The sequence below is a fragment of the Lepisma saccharinum genome, chromosome 6 (genome assembly GCF_977018435.1).
Source record: "Lepisma saccharinum chromosome 6, izLepSacc3.1, whole genome shotgun sequence".
Classification (NCBI taxonomy): Eukaryota; Metazoa; Arthropoda; class Insecta; order Zygentoma; family Lepismatidae; genus Lepisma; species Lepisma saccharinum.
In genome coordinates this window covers 15473563-15492784 of record NC_139234.1, presented here as the reverse complement: position 1 = coordinate 15492784, position 19222 = coordinate 15473563, and the positions used below count along the sequence as shown (strand labels likewise).

General features: G+C 40.2%; 1 protein-coding gene across 3 annotated transcripts in view; it reads right to left on the bottom strand.

Annotated features, from left to right (window-relative positions):
• Positions 1-16797, bottom strand: part of LOC145988582 (uncharacterized) — a 36569-nt gene extending 19772 nt beyond the window's left edge. Inside the window, exons 1-2 of one of the 3 annotated variants that reach the window (XM_083123560.1) lie at positions 16716-16797; positions 7038-7150 (exon numbers count right to left, since the gene is read on the bottom strand). In XM_083123560.1, coding sequence (XP_082979686.1) covers positions 7038-7120 — 83 coding nt within the window. In that variant the 5' untranslated portion in view covers positions 7121-7150; positions 16716-16797. Of the gene's footprint in view, positions 1-7037; positions 7151-16280; positions 16424-16528; positions 16631-16715 lie in introns of those variants that run through there. The other 2 variants (XM_083123559.1, XM_083123562.1) reach the window with 2 other exon arrangements.
• Positions 16798-19222: the final 2425 nt, after the last annotated feature.

The following is a 19222-nucleotide window of genomic DNA, read 5'->3' as shown; positions in this document are numbered from 1 at the left end:
GTGATTATATGGTGGTAGTATATGCACTCTTCAGCATGAAACACATTCAAAACAATAAAAAGATCTACCAAGTGTGAAAATAGGTCTGTAATTCAGACGAGTGCTCAGAATGTGTGATCAAGCATAATCATATTCTTCTTGAACGCAGACATGACATGACACATTGGAGAGTCCAGGTCTTGTAGCAAGTGACCATGGGCGAGATGGCTGTGTTTAATCCGCAGTCACATTAGAAGACCTTCTCGATGGGAGGGACAGGATGAGGAGCATTAAACCACACTTGGTCTAACCCAGTGCTCGAAAAATTTTCTTCAGAGCTAGGTGCCAGGTCGGAAAATCATGCGCCAGGAAATCACCTAATAGTAATTGTGGATACTATAAGAAGCTGAGCCAGCCCCTGTGGAAGAGTGGTTAGCACATTGCGCTACGGCGCCAGGGGTCCCGGTTTCGAATCCCGAACTGGGCTTGGATGTTTGTACGTGTCCATTCATCAATTTCATCATATCATCATTCATCACCATCTTTGCAAATTAGCCAAAAGAGGCACAAAAAGCGAAGTAAAATAAAGCAAATCAATCCGTCTATAAGCTGAGCATCACCGTATTCAAAACATCGCTAAATTATGTGAGAAAGCTGGAAATGGGGGGGGTTGGGGGACAAAGAGTAAGAAATTGTTACTGATTCTATAGAATGTTCACAGCGTTGATAAAAAAAATCATTTGCTAATTTACGCTGTACTCCAAGGCATGACTCGAATCCGGGACCCAGGGCGCCATAGTCCGATAGTCTAATCATTTCATAAAAAGGGCCCGAGTATGAAAGAAGCTGGAAAGAGCTTCTTTCAAGCAAATGCCACCTGCGATCTTCAGCGGATGTAAAAATCCGCTGATACGAATTCTTCCGGAATCGCAGGGAAGAAACTGCAAACACAGCTTTACGCTGAAAGCACCATTATTGAGAGACGCGTTCTCTCAACGGCCGAAGTTCGAATTTCGTTTAAATAGCTCGGGAGAATATTTCTCACCCCCAGTCGGTATCTGAAATCTATCGCATGCACAGTTAGTGCCTCGAAATTATACAAGTTGTTGAACTAAGAAAGTTATGGCGTGAATAGTTGTTACCTCCGATTACCGAACGTTACGAAAGGAGTTACAGCGAGGAGTAGTACCCTATCGGAAAGGAGTTTTATTTCAGGAGAGTTTCATCAACGAACCAGCGAGACCCTTAAAAAGTGTCACTTATCAAGTGAATAAACGGTTTTCAAATGTCAATAGGCTGACGTAAACGTTAGAATGCAATGTTCAAAGTAAAGCACCATTCAAGGAGACGAAATTTTAAAAACCCAATGTGGAATATTCGCTTCCATGAATTCTTATTCAAGTTAATAAAAAAAAACTCTGTTCTAAGAAAGTGAACGGATAGAAAATTGTGCCCTTGTTTGCGGCTAGCAATTATTATGGAACCTGGCATAGGAGAGTACAGAATACAGGTCATCGTGCAGGATTCACGGCTCTGGCAAAGAAATTTGAGTCCTGTCTTTTCTGAATTCCTCGGCGGAACGTGATTTTCCCAGGCGCATGCGAGGTCCGAAGTCCGAAACCTACTGGCGACGTTTCATTTGTAACTCGTCTTGAGCAAATTTTCGTTCTTAGGAGTTGAAAGACAGCGGATTGGAAACCAGAGCGTTAGGGCTGGCAACACTGAATTGTAATGCCGGGAGCTGATTGGAAGAGGAGCAAAGGTCAGTTACTGAGAAAAGCAGCTCAGAGAAAACGGGCGAAATAACTGCAATCGCCTATCCTGCTGATCTGCAAAAGGGGGCGAAGGGGGTTATGTGTGGATGTATCACCGTTGAGTAAAGCGAGACGGTCTTAAAAAAAATGGAAATAGATTGCACTGGCAACCTTGGTTCGGTAGTCTGTTGCTCCGGCCAAAGTTCATATTTTCCGTGGCGGGAAATGATCTGCCTTTGCGAAAGCGAGCGGTGCGGTTTCCGTGCGTGATATCTGCGGGGTGCGCGACGGAAGGGGGAGGGAGGAGGTTTCGCTGCCACGGAAGGTGAGAAAATGTGCCGGGGAACAAACGAATGTACTTCGAAAAATGTTCGTTCTTGAGAGAGAGCTGGGACGGCGGGCGCTCCCGGCGTGGATTCGAATGGAGATGCCTCCTGATTACCAACACGGGGTCGAAAAAATTCAGCAGAATTTCAGACGCCGTTCAATGCAGTTCCAGGTCACCATGCTTGTTGTGATAAACAAACGCCATCTCTTTTTCATGAGTCAAGACATAAACAGGTGCTGAAAAGTGGGCCGCTGGAACGACTCTGTTTAAAATAGGGAAAGGTCATCATACGAGAGATGGGCGATAAATCAAATAGGCCTTTTCCCCGCTTGGGGAATGTAAAACGGCGGTGGGAAATCCACGACCTCGTCCTGCACGCGAGCGTGGATCACATTGACATAGGCGCACGGAGCATGGTGTTGAGTACACACTGCCAGCTCGGAGAGCGCACTGACATTGGATAGTACGCTAATATGTATGGCCGCATTTACTATGGTAAAGCCTATGTGTTCATAAGTGTGATAAGTATCTATGCTATTTTCGCTTATTATATGGTCCTAGTAATATGAGCTGCAGCAGGAGACTGCGTGAAAGCGGATGGTGAGCAGGAAACGATGAAGCAGGCAGCTTCTAAGTAAAAACAAACAAATCGCTATTACCATAGCATTCACGCTGTCGTGAAGGAACATATGCAATACTTTATTGCCCTTGTGTTTTTGATTTATTTTCGAACCCCCCCTTTTATTCATATTTACGCCATCTTTGTTTTTTTTGTCAATTTATTACCCATTGTACACTAAAGGAATTACTTCCCCCCCTCCAATGCAGTCAACGTTGACTACAGAGGATGGGATATTTCACTTGTTGCAAGTTCATCACCACCCTCGGGAAGATAACGTCCTTTATCAATTTATTATTTTTATTATTATTCTTACTATTATCGTTCTCGCCACGGTAACCCGTCCCCATCTTAACGAATAACCTTTGGGCTAGTGCTTTGGGTTTGCAATTGCTTATTTTAAAGAATAACTTTTAAACTTAACCCCCCATCCATATACCTTGCGTTTTATTGCAATTTTTTTTTACATTTTCTAGATTTTCGCTTCACTCGCGATATTTTGGATTTATTACTCCAGAAGTAACGTTTCAGTTTGCACCCCTACCTTTTTTTTTAAACGATCTGGTCTGGTTTCCTGTTCATTTTTCAGCTGCCCCTTACCCTACCTTTTCACACCGTCTCAGCCCAGCAAGGACTGTTGCCGCAGTTTGACACAGACACCACATCAGATGCATCCAGGATCCCCAGGATTCATCATGTTCCAGATCAGCATCTTCCAGAGGTTCGTCCCCTCCAGGACAAAAGTGCACCCCCTCCCTACTGGAATTACCATTCTTGTGACGCGTGATCACCAGACGTTTTTCGAGTCCAGCAGTGCACTCCACCCCCAGACTTTTCATCTTGGTGATCAGCACCCTTCAGAAGTGCATCATCCCCCCTGGACTTTTCATCTTCGTGATCATCACGTTCTTGAGACGCAAGCACCAGTTATTCTTGCGACCCGCGATTACCATAAGTGGTTCGTCTACAGCAGTGCGCCCCAACGACTCATAATAATTAGTGATCAGCGCCTTGTAGAAGTCATCAGTGTTGATCACCAGCACCCCCATCAGAATTTATCAGTTTGGAGAGCAGAGTTCCTCCGACCCCCCGTCAGCTTTTATCATGGGGATGACCATTACTTACCCGATGCCTCCACCCCCCAGAATCATCAGTTTCGTGACCAGCAACGCCCCAGTGCCCTCGTCACACTTCAGTGATTTACGTTGAAGCCGCCGTCCTTTCGCCATTCTAGGATCTTCAAGAAGACCCCCTCCCCCTCGTCGAGTCTTCACTATTTGGCGCCAGTGACCCATCTCCGCACCTCATCTCACCTCCAAGTGAGTCGTCCAGTGCTCACCCTTAACCCCCCAGGAAAGCTCCCAGTCTGCAGTCGACAGTGTCACCCCCCTCCAGATGGCGAGGATTCTTCACACATGTTCGTGGGTCGACACCGGTCCAGGCTTGCCCAACATACATCGCGCGCGTCGTGTATTTGGGTCCAATCACCGGAAAATGTCAAAATGGACACTCTACCAGTGCCGTTTTCGCGTGTCTATTCCTTCTGGACTTCCATTGTTCGCGAGCCAGAACTTTTTCCCTCGCAGAAACTGCCAGTGTGTTCTCCTTCGTCCAGGAATAGCCTTTCGGTGACGTTTTTCGGACTCCTTGGATAAACTTGTTTCCAGTTTCCGGTATATCTCCTCTGTGCGTGTTTCGCGTCGCGTATACAAATGCGTGTGTCCGCGTCGATTCGTGTGCTCCGTGTGTTCCTGGTTCGACTCTCGTCGCCGGATCTTCAAGAACATTTCGCCGATCTCCATTAGCAATGGACGCTCGCCATCGCGATTGCTAATGGGGCATCCTTCAGCTACATCAAGAACGCTACCTAAGTGTCTTTTTTTCTGTTTCCCTCTGGCCAACCAACATTTCAGCCAGTACTATATGTCAAAAACACAAACTCAAAGTGTAACATCGGGAATCAGTTTTTTTTCAGACCGGCAGAAAGACTTAAATTATTTTCTACCTCAATTTCTGCCACTCCTGTTTTTATTTTTTTTCCCTTTTCAAATTATGTGTATTAACTAAACAGACAATAGTTTGGGGGCGGAACGCCCCATGTATATATATATATCATATCGCAATTTGAATGTTTGTACTTGTGAACCCTTCAGGTTGATCCTGTTGTATCTTATTGCATGATTTTTTTCTTGGATATTGATACCAAGTTTTTTTTTAGGTGATATAGACATTCCCCCGTTAATGGGGTATAAACAATCTCCGTGTTTTCCGAACGATGCGCAATGGAATTAACCTTGCCCAGGAAGCTAAGATACATTTTCTTCTCTCTTACGAGTGCTTCAGTGTTTGCGTGTGCTCCGTGCGTACAGTGATAAACACCGCTACGGTGACACCATGAGAAATGGCGAGTCAGCATCAGCTGAACCTGTGTAGTACGCGTGCCATCAATGTAGTTTATAATCCAGCACGTTAAGATCTTTAAGTGCATGATTTTTGGTTGTGTGTAAAATTTATTTTTCCTTACACCCACCCTTGTATAATAGTATTTTTTTTTTGGGTTGGTGTAAATAAATCATCTTCTAGAGTTGACTGGTATGGCCGGGCTCGCGTTACAAAAAATTAACTTCCCTGCGTGAATTTAATTTTTTGCCCCAGGCAGGTGTGTCGTATCATGCCCAAGGCATGACTCGAATCCGGATGTAAAAATCCGCTGATACGAATTCTTTTGGAATCGCAGGGAAGAAACTGCAAACACAGCTTTACGCTGAAAGCACCGCTATTGAGAGACGCGTTCTCTCAACGGCCGAAGTTCGAATTTCGTTTAAATAGCTCGGGAGAATATTTCTCACCCCCAGTCGGTATCTGAAATCTATCGCGTGCACAGTTAGTGCCTCGGAATTATACAAGTTGTTGAACTAAGAAAGTTATGGCGTGAATAGTTGTTACCTCCGATTACCGAACGTTACGAAAGGAGTTACAGCGAGGAGTAGTACGCTATCGGAAAGGAGTTTTATTTCAGGAGAGTTTCATCAACGAACCAGCGAGTCGATCGTCACTTCGAGATCTACAGGTAATGAACGTTCCTCTATCCTTGTCTTTCATTTTCTCTACACCCTTGCCAGACCAGTCAATTGTAGTGTTTAAAGTTAATCATGAGTGTTCTTATTTCACGGGGCTAGCCCCCTTGCTTGGTTAAGTGTAGACGTAGCTTTTCAGAGTTATACACCCTCTTACGATACACCTCTCGCAGTCAAATAACTTCGAATATCAGGCTTCACATAGCCTATCTACGATCCCTTAATTGGAACAATCGGGTGTTTGTACGAAAGTTTCGTACACTAAAACTTAAAAAACGGCAATATTACAGCAAAAGATCACAGTCGCCAAGCTGAAATTTTTAGTTGCCATGGCAACTTGGCGACCGGGATTTTTCGAACCCTGGTCTAACCTATTCACTTTCTGCACTAGCGATAAATTTGTGCCTCCTGTGATAATTGGATACACTGAAAATATCATCTGCTAGACCGGAAGGAGTGAATGGAAGCAAGAGAAACACTGATTGCATGCTTTCGTGGCAATGGTTAGTATACTGTACATCGATTTGTGCACAACATGTAGCTTATCCACAGCCTGAAGTCGACAGCGGCAATGCCACATGGTTTCTGCTAAAAAGGTCAAAGTTCGGAAAGCATGGAAAGAATGACAACGTAAGTTAAATATGGTTTTGATGTATCTGCATGTATGAATGAACTGAAAAATGAAAGTGGCTCTGTGCCCAAGAGTCTGTCAAAGTCAGTTTCCCAATCTGACAAGTACCTGAACAATGGTGGTGACTATATCAAGGATACCGACCTCAATAAGTTTGTCACAAATATGCACGTTCCTTTTCTCTAAGGGAGATTTCGCAGCAAACGACAGACGACACATGCCACTAGAGGGATTCCACCAATCAAACCCAAGCTTGTAAGGTCTCTCATGACACTACGGTGTGCAATTGGTTCATTCCCAAGCAGCATGTGTCGCATGTCGCTCCAGTGTGAAATCTCCCTAACAGTCTACCAGAATTTACTTTCTGAATGTCTCTCCTATTATCAGGCAAATTGTACACGGAATTGGATGCTGGTGCATATGTTGTAAACTGGTTTGGTCGTGTTCAGTTTCCATTCCTGAACCTATCTTTCCATAAAACAAAGCGAACAAGCACAGCAGACAAATTGCATGCTAGTAATATTTGAGTATTATACTCTACATCAAATTGTCTCTAAAAAATATACATAAAGTGCAGTTTTTAGGGTCCTTTGGGGAAGAGGGGTTACTGCACTAAAATTTGAGTATCACAAAAGGTAACAGTACATACCTGAAATGGTCCTGCAGTGCTTCTTTGGATTCCAGCTTCGAGTTACAGAGAACACAGACATGTGCACCTGAAGGGTTCGGCATCTTGATTCTTCAAAAACACAAAGATCATCTCTGAAATATAAGAACAACACATTAACTTACTAAGGATACAATAGACAACAACATATTGCATATTTTAATATAAGCTCCTTGCTTATATTAACATACTAAGTACAAGTTTGTTTTTAATAATTATAATAATAATACTAAGTACAAGTTTGTTTTTAATAATTATAATAATAATACTAATAATCTCTTTAATTCAAGGTGGATTGATTTAAATAAATAATTTATAGAATAATGTACATAAGGATTTTGAAGATATCAGAATCACTTTTGGTGAAAGTACATTAATTCGTAAGAAAGGAATCAAAATATATGTGCTGATGGGGTCAAGCTCATATGAAACAAAATGTACACCCTGTACCAGTTAACTGTAGACCAGGCGAACAAGAACAAGTCTCTGCGCAAGTAGTGACACAAGACAGCTCCACCAATGAACAGTGAGAGAAACGGGATTGCGTAATGGACAACTGAAGTTACCAATTTTTCCTGCTTCGCTCTGTCAGCGTTGCAAACTTTTGAAAACGATAATACCATATGCACATGGCAAACGGACCATATTTTTGTCTCCAGGGAATTTCTTAGGGAAACATTAGGGATAAAACAGCAAGTGAAATTTTTTACAAGCCATCCATTTAGCATACATCCATACATGCCATGAAATTTCCATACATGTACGGTCAGCATCGTACGGTTGGCAACGCTGCTCTACAGTTAGCTGGGACAGGGTATATGTAAACTGTAAACAAACTTACATTATCTTGATTTAAAATTCAATAATTTTTGTAGGCAAAAAATAGCAAACATTTTGTGTACAAAAATATACAAAATACTAATCATGTTAAACCATAAATAGTGTCAATATCATTAAACTGTAAATAAAGATGTCAGCTGATATTTTGCAAACTGTCATTAAAAAAATGGCCAAAATTCGGCTACAAAGAATTTTAAAAATATTTTATGTTACAATTACAGAGTAGCTACATCCAGAATGTTTTATTTTCACTGGAAGAAAAGTTACTGAAATTATGTATTATAGTTTCATTGGCTCATATAGTATATAGTATCAGAAACAGAAAAATGTATATTTAAATTTTTTTTATTTGCTTTAATCAAACTGTTCAAATAATTTACAGAGCTGTTTACTAGAAAAGCCTTTCTATAAAAAAAAATCTATATGCATGGTGCTAAATATCATTCCAGCAATTACAATCATGTTTTTTTAAAAAAAATCAAAAGAATAGATTTAAATAAAAAAAGAAATCTGATTTAAATTTTAAAAAATTGTCAAAAATGATTTTCTTAACACATTGGGGTCTCACGACGGGCATAGCCCACAGTGCACTTAATTAAAGTCAATGAGGACGAATGACGGGCATAGCCCATCCTGCGGTATGCAATCGCTTTGCCAATTGAACGACGGGCTATGCTCGTAATTCGTCTCATGCACGTATTCATTGAAGCCGCTCTGTTGAAATTCCGATGCTAGGTGACTCATGTGCTATTTTTATCTCGCACATGGGACTGTTTGTTCTTGGGTTGATGTACTGTGCATTGTTTAGAATGGCGTCGTTAGATCCAGACTGCATAGAGGATTCTGTCTCAGAGTTTGAAGTTAGCGACGATTTTGATGATGCAGATGAATTTGAAGATTTGGAAGGTAGGTTATATTCGTAATAATTATTGCCGACAATATAAACAGTGTTGCAAACTCTAGTATTTTATGAATGAAGTGAGAAGAGGTAATTTTTTTGGGTCTATTCATCTTGCCTCTTCCTTGATTCTCCTACATGCACTGATGTATTTTTAGTTTTTCCATTTATTATTTTGTATAGTGTATGTAAAATGAAAATTAATTTTATTTATTTACTTTATTTGTTTAATTTTTACAGATGACGCAGAATCAACTGATACATCGTCTGGTCCTGTCCTGCAGCCACTTTTTCATACAAAAGATAATTACTTGCAATTTGTAATTATTTGTTGTTATGTGCACATAAGAATTATTCTTATGCAAGATTCAAAAGATGTATTGATAGTTTTAGTTAATTATTGAAATTTCCAGATTACGAACTTAAAATCTCTCTATATTAACATTTGTTACAATGTTGTACTTTTTTCTTCTTCACAAAACATTGCTGAAAAAAAATATTAAAAATAGTCTGAAAATGAAAATAAAATTTAAAAAATGTTTGTTCATTGAAAAGAGGAAGTTTTGTAGATTTAAGAAATATGTGGTAAATAAAAACAAATTAAAAATATTTTTTCTATGATTTTTTGAAAAACAACCAAAAACTGCAGACCAGAGGTAACAATGCTGTATTATGAGGCCAGACCCGAATGTGTTAATAAAAATCATGATTTTTATCCGCCCTGCTTTAATTAGGGGTTGAAATTCAACTACCTGCTCCACCTTCTAAATCTTTTCATCAGCTACATGCATAATAAAGGGTGCGGCAACATAACTTCCTTATTTCAGAATGCAATAAAACCCATGTGATGAATTAGAATTGTTTAATGTTTTTTTTTACACTGTAGGTACATATCTAAAGTTATGTTTCACAAAGTTTTGAAAATCATATCAGGGAGGTGACGCCCCCCATCGTCCATACACTGAAGAAGCCGATTTCTGGCGTTCTACATGACCTGAACCAGCATATCAGCGGGAATGTTGGCAATTTCTTGATGGATGTTGGCCTTCAGGTCTTGGAGGGTCCTTGGACGGGTAACATAAACGCGGGATTTCTAAAAAACCCACAAAAAAAAAAAAAAAATGCAACGGGACAAGGGCAGATGCATGTTTGCGCGCAGAACACCGTGGTGATCGCAAGATTGAAGCTCTCACTGCCTCAATGTTCTCACGTGATCGGATGGGCTAAGGGGCTTCTGTTCTTCATCTTGTTGCACTCGTGGTTTGTCTGAACGTAGTGACCCAGGTAACAATTGATTTCCGGTCCGGGACAGGGCCCAACGGGGCTACATGAAAGGGCTTCCGGAAGGCACACTGGGTTACAATAACAGAACATCCGTTCGTAAAGTAGGCCTCGACGGCAAACGCACGGTCCTCACTGTTCCAACGCATGATGGCGACTGACCGGGATGCAAACAAAACTTTAGACTCGCACCTGTCGAATGAGACCACTCCCGCCCCGCTACGACCTCTACAGGCTGCTTGGCGCGCATTTCAAAAAAGGAAGTTACGTTGCCGCACCCTGTAGTAGAGATCATACATACGTAACATGAGGATACATACGAACGCAGAAAAAAAAAACCTATGGAGACAAAAGTATACTAAAAATAAATTTGTATAAACCTAAATTTAAGGACATACATTTTAATATTAGCAATAATAGTATCAGTAGCATGAACTTTTGAGATAGATTGGGTGGGGTGAACTCAGGGATGTGTTTTAAAATTTTATGCAATAATATAAGAAGGTTCAGAGCACAAGAGGTGAAACTCCACTTTCGTGAAAATTGAGTTACATGTATAACTTTGAACTGAGAAGTATACACATTTCAGTGCTAGAAGTAAGTATATCCTAAGTTTCAAATTCTTGCTCACAGAAGCATCACTATGTTTGTGTTCCAATGGCTAAACACAGTACTAAGTTTTAAATGTGCCTTTTTCGAAAACTGTGTTCAATAGAGTTACGCCATTTGCACTCTGAACCCCTCATATGTCATAAGTAGGCTAAGAACTGGACTTAAAAAAGACTTTTGTTCCTTAGCCAGAAAATGTGAGCTTTTCCCACTCAAAACTCTATTTAAAACCTTTTTTTTTTTTTAGTGACATATCTGGGAAAATGAAAAACTGTCAATGTTCATCACTTTTAGTGAATATTTTATATTTTTCGGTGCCCTCTTGCTGCCTATTTTGACAGCTTCCTGGTTACAAGCCCTTATCATCCCTTACCTTCCTAATAACGATGTGGCCAGGGATAGTGTAATTAATACAAGAAACTGAGAAGTGATGGAGATGGAACAAATTATTTAGAAATATTTTGATTACATGCAGTCAGTAATTAAGTTGTTAGAGAGTTCTTAAAATGTATAATGATGAAACATTTTGTTTTCTTAAGTATTTTATATCTAAAATAAAATAGAAAAACAGGCATATTATGAGCCCCACAGGCCCATATAAGTATAGTATAAATCTAATAACTACTGACTTAACCATCAGTTAGGCACGTGGGCAATATTCATTGGAAAATTCCAACACTGTGAACTACAGTACGCATGCGTGCTTTTGTGCAGCTGAACGTTCTTTCTTGTATTTGGTCTAAGCTCAACTGCATAGTTCTGTTGCACCTCCAAGTGATAATGGTATAATGTTAACGTAAGTTCCATGCTTGGGTGACAGTTTCCTACCACATGCCTAAATACATAAGAAAAATGTCAAAGCGCTGAAAGACAAGAGCACAAAACAGATTCACATGTCACACAGAGGTAGGTTAATGAAGAAGAGGACATGGAGGTGCGTAACGAAAGTGCCTTTAGTTGTTACATATTTAGGCATATGGTACACAACTGCCACGCAACTGATGTTAGAAGTACAGCAGAACTACACAGCTAAGTTTAGGACAAAGAAAGAACATTCAGCACCAAGGGCAGTATATTTCATACCTAAAAGACAGTTATAGGGTGGGATAACAGGTGAAACCCATGTGGCTCATTCGGTAACGCATCTGACTACCATGCTAAAGGTCCTGGGTTTGATCCTTGGCCGGTTCAAATCCGGGAACTTTTCTAACGACGGAAGCGGCCCCGGCGGCCACCCAGCATCGAATAACATGGGTACCTGGGGGAAACCCTGGGGGGTAAAGGCGGTCAGGGGCGTGATGCTGATCACATCACCCCCACTCACGACCGGATCAAGAAAGTGTGGGGCGTTACCCCACACCCCCCTATGCGCCTTCATGGCGTGGTGCAATGCACAGGGGAGAACTTTACTTTTTTACTTTTACCCATGTGGCTACGTATGGTACACAAAATTGCGCACCTAATGCAGGGGTAACTGACCATCATGATTTTATTTTTAAACCTACATCATCTAGTTTCCAACATCCTTATAGTCAGTTATGACATGCTTTTTTAATTAAAAAACTAGTAATTTATGCCTTGACGAGTTAGCTACTTTGTTTGCTTTGATCAATTGACTGTTTTTAAGTCTATTTAATGCACAGGGAGAAGGCTAATTGGGACTGGACCTACAGCTTAAAGTGGGACCTGAACCACTATGCACCTGCACTGGGTATCAAACCTAGGACCCCTTGACTACAAGGCCACGACCTTACCACTATGCCATCAGGGAGGCCTTGGCTACTTTGTCAATACAAAAATAGTTATTACTGAGTTAGGAGAAAATGGAAAACTGTATTATCTTAACTTAAAAGTTGCCTTGTATCCCCCAATATGCAATGCCAAAGAAATCACAAATTGCAGTTATGGCCACAAAAAAATACTGACTTCCATGACCCTTAAGGGGAGGAGATACAGTTACACACCAATTGTGCACTTATTTCAATATCGCCCGAATGGGCACTGCTACTAAAAAAAAAAAAAACCTGGGTGTATCAAAGAGTATGAATTTCTCTCCATGTCTTTTTATGTTGATTATTACACTAGACGAACATGTCAAACATGGCGCTATAAAGAAGTAGCTGGGGAGATAAGAGGGCGACACAGCCAATATAACAATATCACGTCACGTGCAAAATGTATAATTATGACAAAAGTTGGTCTATGTAGGCCGGAACCAGTGATGGCATCATAGTGGAGCACGAGGGTGGGCGTCCCAGTTCAAGCCAAAGGAGAGCACGAAAGAGCCAGATCTGGCTCCAAGAGAGCTAAGTTTGGCACACTGCCACGGACGGAAGAGCTCGGGAGGAGTCCCATGGAACTGTATCGCATGCCCTTAAGCACAAGTTTGAAGCTTGGAGAAACTAATTAGTTCAGTTAAAAGTTTCACTAAAAATATTACCAGAGAAATTGTGATTTGAAAAGTAGAGTACGTGAGCATCTGTGCTTCCCAGCAAGCAGCCCACCTTGGTTTATGGACATGGGAGTACTGGCAGATTTTTGTGTGAGAATCAACAGGTTGGTTTCACACTTGAGACCAGATATTACATGATCAGCTGTTGGAAGCATCTAAAAGGGTTTATTTTCATGTTAAGAGCTCTAAACCTCACCCACCTAACCTAATAATGAAAGAATTCAGGGATGTAATACCTCTTCACACCTAACACTGTGTGATGTAGTAGCACCAGTAGTCCGTATCCAAGATGACAGTAAACAAATGGCAGCCTTCAAACAAAAAAGCATACAAGAGTATGGGCAGGGGTACATAAAAATAATTCAGAAGCCAGCAGCATTTTTAAAAAAATAAGGGTTAAGTAAACAAGCCATGAAAACAAGATGAGGTTACACTTTTTCAAATGTAATCATAAACATGGATGCAGCCTTTAACCACTACATCAAATACCAACCAACTTTTAGTAGGCATCTATGATTATATGCCAATGAAACTGATTCATTTAGCACAACATGTTGGGAAATTTGAAATGAACAGCTTGTTCAAGGGAGGCTAATGACATGCATGATGGCTGGAGAATTTTTCCCAGGAAGGGGTGGGGGGTGGGACAAAGCAGGCATACTTTTGACCCATAGTAGTGTTGCCCTCTCAAAAAAAATAATCACTCCTTAAATTGGAAGTCATGTTCCTGCAATGCTCTTATAATACTTGGCATAAATTAGAGACTGAAATTAAATTGTGTGTGTGTGAAATATATAACTTTAAGTTGACATCTATTTTCCAGGGCAGCCCGTGACCCTTCCTTTCTGGACATCATTGATTATGTATATTACATCTTACACTCTAAGAAATTGGTCATAGAGTGTAAACATTAGGAGACATGTTACAGTCTTATTGAACTATGTAGTGAGATGCAAAATAAAATCACCTTGCCTTCAAAAACACACTTCTTGTACATTTTGAAACATACTTTTCATGAGATCAATTGCTTGCAACCAAGTAGGGCTACGGTTTTCCATATCAACTTATGAAATTCGGAACATGTCCAAGTTAGTTACATCATTTAGTAACTTACAACTTTCTTAAGGTTTCAACTTGTCGGCTGTTCATATATTGCCCATAATTGAAAAAAAAAAAAAGAAAAAGGTAAAGGTTCAGATTGTTTTATGATTTTTTTTTCAAATTCTCCTAGCAGGAAGACTAATTATCGTAGAATTTGGCAATCATTGTCACACGAAATTTGAACGTTCCTTAACATAATGAACACTGTTTGGATTTCGAAAAAAATTATTTGTGTTGAAAAAAACAACTTAAAAATTACCTTACGCAAACATGCACGCTTGCCATGGACAATGTATTTTCCGTTAACAAGCGACTGTAAGTATCGTAGACTAGTGGGAATTAGAAGTAAATCGGAAGCTTAGTAGAATGCATTTAGGGACTTTATGTTAATGCTAAGAGAACCAAACCTGACCTGCCTAACCTAACCACAAAAGCATACATTGAACAAATCTTAAGTAATCGCTAAAATGATGCAGTATGTGTTAACAGACGTAAATGAAAGTCGAACCATGCAAAAATTGCATTCTTAGCATGATGAAATCTGAATAAAAGAAAAGGAACTTGGGCCAAAAAACAATATTTCAGTCGTCCATTTATGTCTTATAAGCCTACATAAATTAAACTTAGCAATTTTGGGCACATTATCAAAAAGAACACTTCGTTCACCCATCTCATGTCTAACTTTCGGTACTACTTTACTATACCTGAGACACCTGGGAATCATTTCTTTCGCACTTTTTTACATTGCTAACGTACTATTCTGCATTCCGGAACACTTATTTAGGTGAAATAATTGAATTTGTTAGGAAAGTAATGTATATTTCTTACATTTACGAGTACTTACTGTTCTTGTTTATTTCCACACACAACATGGCGATAGCTTACCGTTGATCGTTCCTTGAGCCAAAAAAACCATTGACGTTAGCCCAAAAATTCACGATAGCCCCACAAACCATCATGGGGACGAGGTATGCCTACTAGGTTAGGTTAGGCCTGTTAGGTTTGGTTCCATTAGCACTCCTTTCGTTCACTTTAGCATATACGGACAATACGAGAGCGTATTGAGCTCTCGTGCAGGAAGCAAATGGCGGCAGCAGCAATAGCGCGTCGGAAATAGATTTTCGTACAAAACCACATGCATTGGCATTAAAATGAATCAAAATTACATTCCCGAACATCAACAACGCTACAGAAAATGAGTTGCGTAAGTACTTTCACCTGTAAATTTGAAGAAATCTGTCTCAGGTATAGTAAATTAGTACCTAGTAAAGTGTTACCTAACTTTCTTTTGCTGTAACTGAGCAATTTCGAATATTGTATTTCTTCACAGAAATCACGAAAAAGTAGCTTCATGAAGAGTGTGTATATGAAAAAATATGAATAGGCCTACATGCACACTACACTTTCAACAAAACTTACAATGCACTTCCTACTGAATTGAAGGGGTATTGCATTCCTAAATGCTTTTGTTGTTAGGTTAGGCAGGTAGGTTTAGGGTTATTGACATTAATATTATTGCTGTGATTACTTCCAAATCCTCATCATGTGTTTTATGGTCTTCCAATACTTTCTGCTATTCGCCACCTGGTGAAAGTAGTTGCAGCCAATAATAATACATTTTACTTAAGCTTAAGGTCGACCATAGCTAATATGAAAAGGAAAATCCGTCTTTTATTGCGATATCATACAAATTACAATGGTAGAGCAGCCCTAAGCTGAACCTCACTCAGTAGAAAATAAAAAGACTATTCTATTCATTTTCTCCCTTGCACTTACACTCCAGAGTGCAAGTTTAGATCGCAACATGTTAGGCATCCGTTTATTACTCTCCGTATTATTCATGTGGGCTTTACAAAGATAGCAACATCAAAACTTGCCTTCCTACTACACTGCGTTGTTTGAACTTTGGCACAGAGATAAATTCCACAATGCTGTAAAACATGTTCCAAACACAATAAATTCAGTCGAAACTTGCGTTAACAGCAGGTCGGTCAACGCCGATCACATACTCGCTATGTTAAAACCGTTTTTCCTTTATTCGTACCAGAGTTAAGCATCCTTGTAGGCTTACTATGTAATATTGCCTTACTATATTTTCGAGTGCTTCGACGCATACAACTTGTAGCTACCTCGCCCATGAAAAAAGAAACCATTTCTTTTGTAGTCAATAACCTGAGCCATTTGCCAACTTTCATTTCCCACTCTCCCCAGAAAAACAAATTAACAGTGGAATCACGTTTTGTTGACATTAGCTTCTGTTAGTTATATACTAATGAAAAATTATGTACTTACGAATAAATTAACGGGCATAATATGAAAAACACTATTAAATTATGATATTACAAACATGCGACGCCATTTCAGAAAACGAAAGCTTGAACTACGCGCCATCTATTGGAGACATTTAGAAAATACGGAACTTTTATCTCCCATTGATAATTGACTGCATTATTTTTCTATTATCGCTAATGACACTCACTTTCCTAAACTGAATACATAAATATTGGCACTTTTAACCATTCTGATTGCTCTACGAAGAATAATTCACTTCTTCAACCTTGTATCGCGTCGCTAGACAAGCCTGAAATTTTCGTCCTAATAACGTGATGGGGGAGTAGAGGAGGCAATAGCCCAAGGCGACTGTACATCTACATAAAGATTGATGAATTGATCTCGTTATAATAATTTTAATATAACTTGAAAAATAATGTGGATTTGTTTTAAGCCTAATAGTAAATCTTGAGAAATGCGGGGCAGATGTTAGATCTGGAATATGTTATTTCCGTAAAATAATGCGTACGTGAAAATATTTACAATGGTGAACCATTGAGAACTGAAGCAAGGTCTAAATTTTATGCATGAGAGTAAGCAAAATGGTTTATTTTTAAATGCAGAAAAAATAAAAAAAATATGCAAAAAATTACCGATGGAAGCACTGCCCGAAGAGGAAATAAATAATACGTATATATTTTCCGAAGGTCTCCAGCAACCGTGAAAAGTGTGTAAAGGTTAAATGCTTGAGGAGGGAAAGATATGAATATGTGGATAGCATTACCAAACATCATTGTGAGTGGAGCAGTGGCGAAGCAGTAGGCCTACTTAATATTTGATTTGATTTATTTTACTTCGCTTTTTGTGCCACTTTTGCTAATTTGCGAAGATAGGAATAAGGAATGACATGACGAAATTGATGAATGGACACTCAGAAACATCCATGCCCAGGCCAGGATTCGAACCCGGGAACCCAAGCGTCCTAGCGCGATGTGCAAACCACTCCGCCACAGGGGCCGGCGCAGTACTTAGCCCCTGTGACTTGTTGAGCGTGATCGAGAAAGCAAGTCTCTCTCTCTCTCTCTCTCTCTCTCTCTCTCTCAAATGTCATCGTGAATGTCACCAATTAGCTTAGCGACTCCGAAAACTATGAACTCGACACTAATGTAGGTCATTTTTGACATTTTATTTTTCACCCCCTCTCACCGCCCCCCCCCCCCAAATGCCGATAGTTCATGAACTTGGAGTTGAATGGCATTCGGAGTGTCACTATTCATCTTAGCGACCCCGAAAACTAAGGATTCCACACTAATATCGGTCGTTTTCGATTATTTTTACATGTCACCTTCTTCCCACCCCCATCCCTAGGGGTGCCAGGGGTGTCTTACCCCCAAAGTATTTCGTTCCAGATTGTAAGTCATATGTGTACCAAGTTTGGTTGAAATTGCTTCAGGCGTTCGAGAGTTGTGCCGGAACAAACATACATACATATATACACACATACATCCATTTTTTGCATATATTACGACGTCTACGATCATAAGCAGAGGCGTATTGTCTCAGCCAGAGGGGGTCGGGCAACTCGACATTGGTCTCCTTCGAAGTGCAGAATTAACTTACTTGCTCACAGATGGTAATCGATAGGAAAATTCTCTCATCTCATACCTTTATAGCTACGCTAACTATTTTGCGCCCGTCCCACTCTGGCATCATCTTCATAATCTTTTTACACTAAGGGAGCCCCCAATTTTACTTGCAGGGGAGGGGGGCAGAGAACTGCGCTACGCCACTGGTGTGTAGCAAGTATTTTGTAGCTGGCAATGGATCTGCACCTGAAAATCTAGATACGCCAGTTTGGTCTTCAAATTCGTAATTTTTATTCATTTTAGGTAATGTTATTTCATTTTTCTGTTATAATATGTTAAGAGGGAGGTGGAGTTTGGCGAAGGTCGCCGTGGAAAGCGCTTAAATTTAACATGGGCTTTTTTGCATTTTGTTGAATATAACGTTTTAGGGCAAAAATTTGCCGGAAAACACGCAGTGGATGTGAACTTAGTTTATGAAACTTTGAGTACATGACACATTTATGCAATTTCAGTTCGTTAAATGTGCACAAATTCCATTATTTTTTTTCAATTTCCCATAAGGAAATACGTAAATAAGCACAGAATGGTTATAGGATTTGTGGGTAGCATCAACGAAAATGGCCATTATGATGCATACTAACGTAATGCTCAATCCTTTTATGACTGAGCTAGGGAGGGCTTTTCTTTCAAAAGTCACTTGCACGGCCCAAAATGATTGTTTAAAAATGTCATGTATTATCGACGGCGAAAGATACGGCCGCTTCAGCCGAATTTCATTCATCATAGTTCGCCACTTGGCCACTAGATGTCTCTGTTCGAAAATTGCCCCAGGGTGACGGGAGGGCTATTTCGCGCGGGTGTTTGAATCCTCTGCACAGCTGGGTTCCGTCCCCTCCTCAGAAGGTCCCGTAGCTGTCACAGCTTGATTTATTGCCTCTTTCCCAGGCAAGAAACCAAGAAAGCAGGAAGGCCATGAGTTTGTGTATGTTTGAGTGTAGAGAAGCAGAGCATATTTACCGTGAATTGGAACCAGTGACAGTAAATTTATCTCGATCCCTACCGCGAAGGACGTATTCAGGGGGGTCCAGGAGTCCCAACCTCCCCCCGAAAGACTTACCAAGTACAAAAA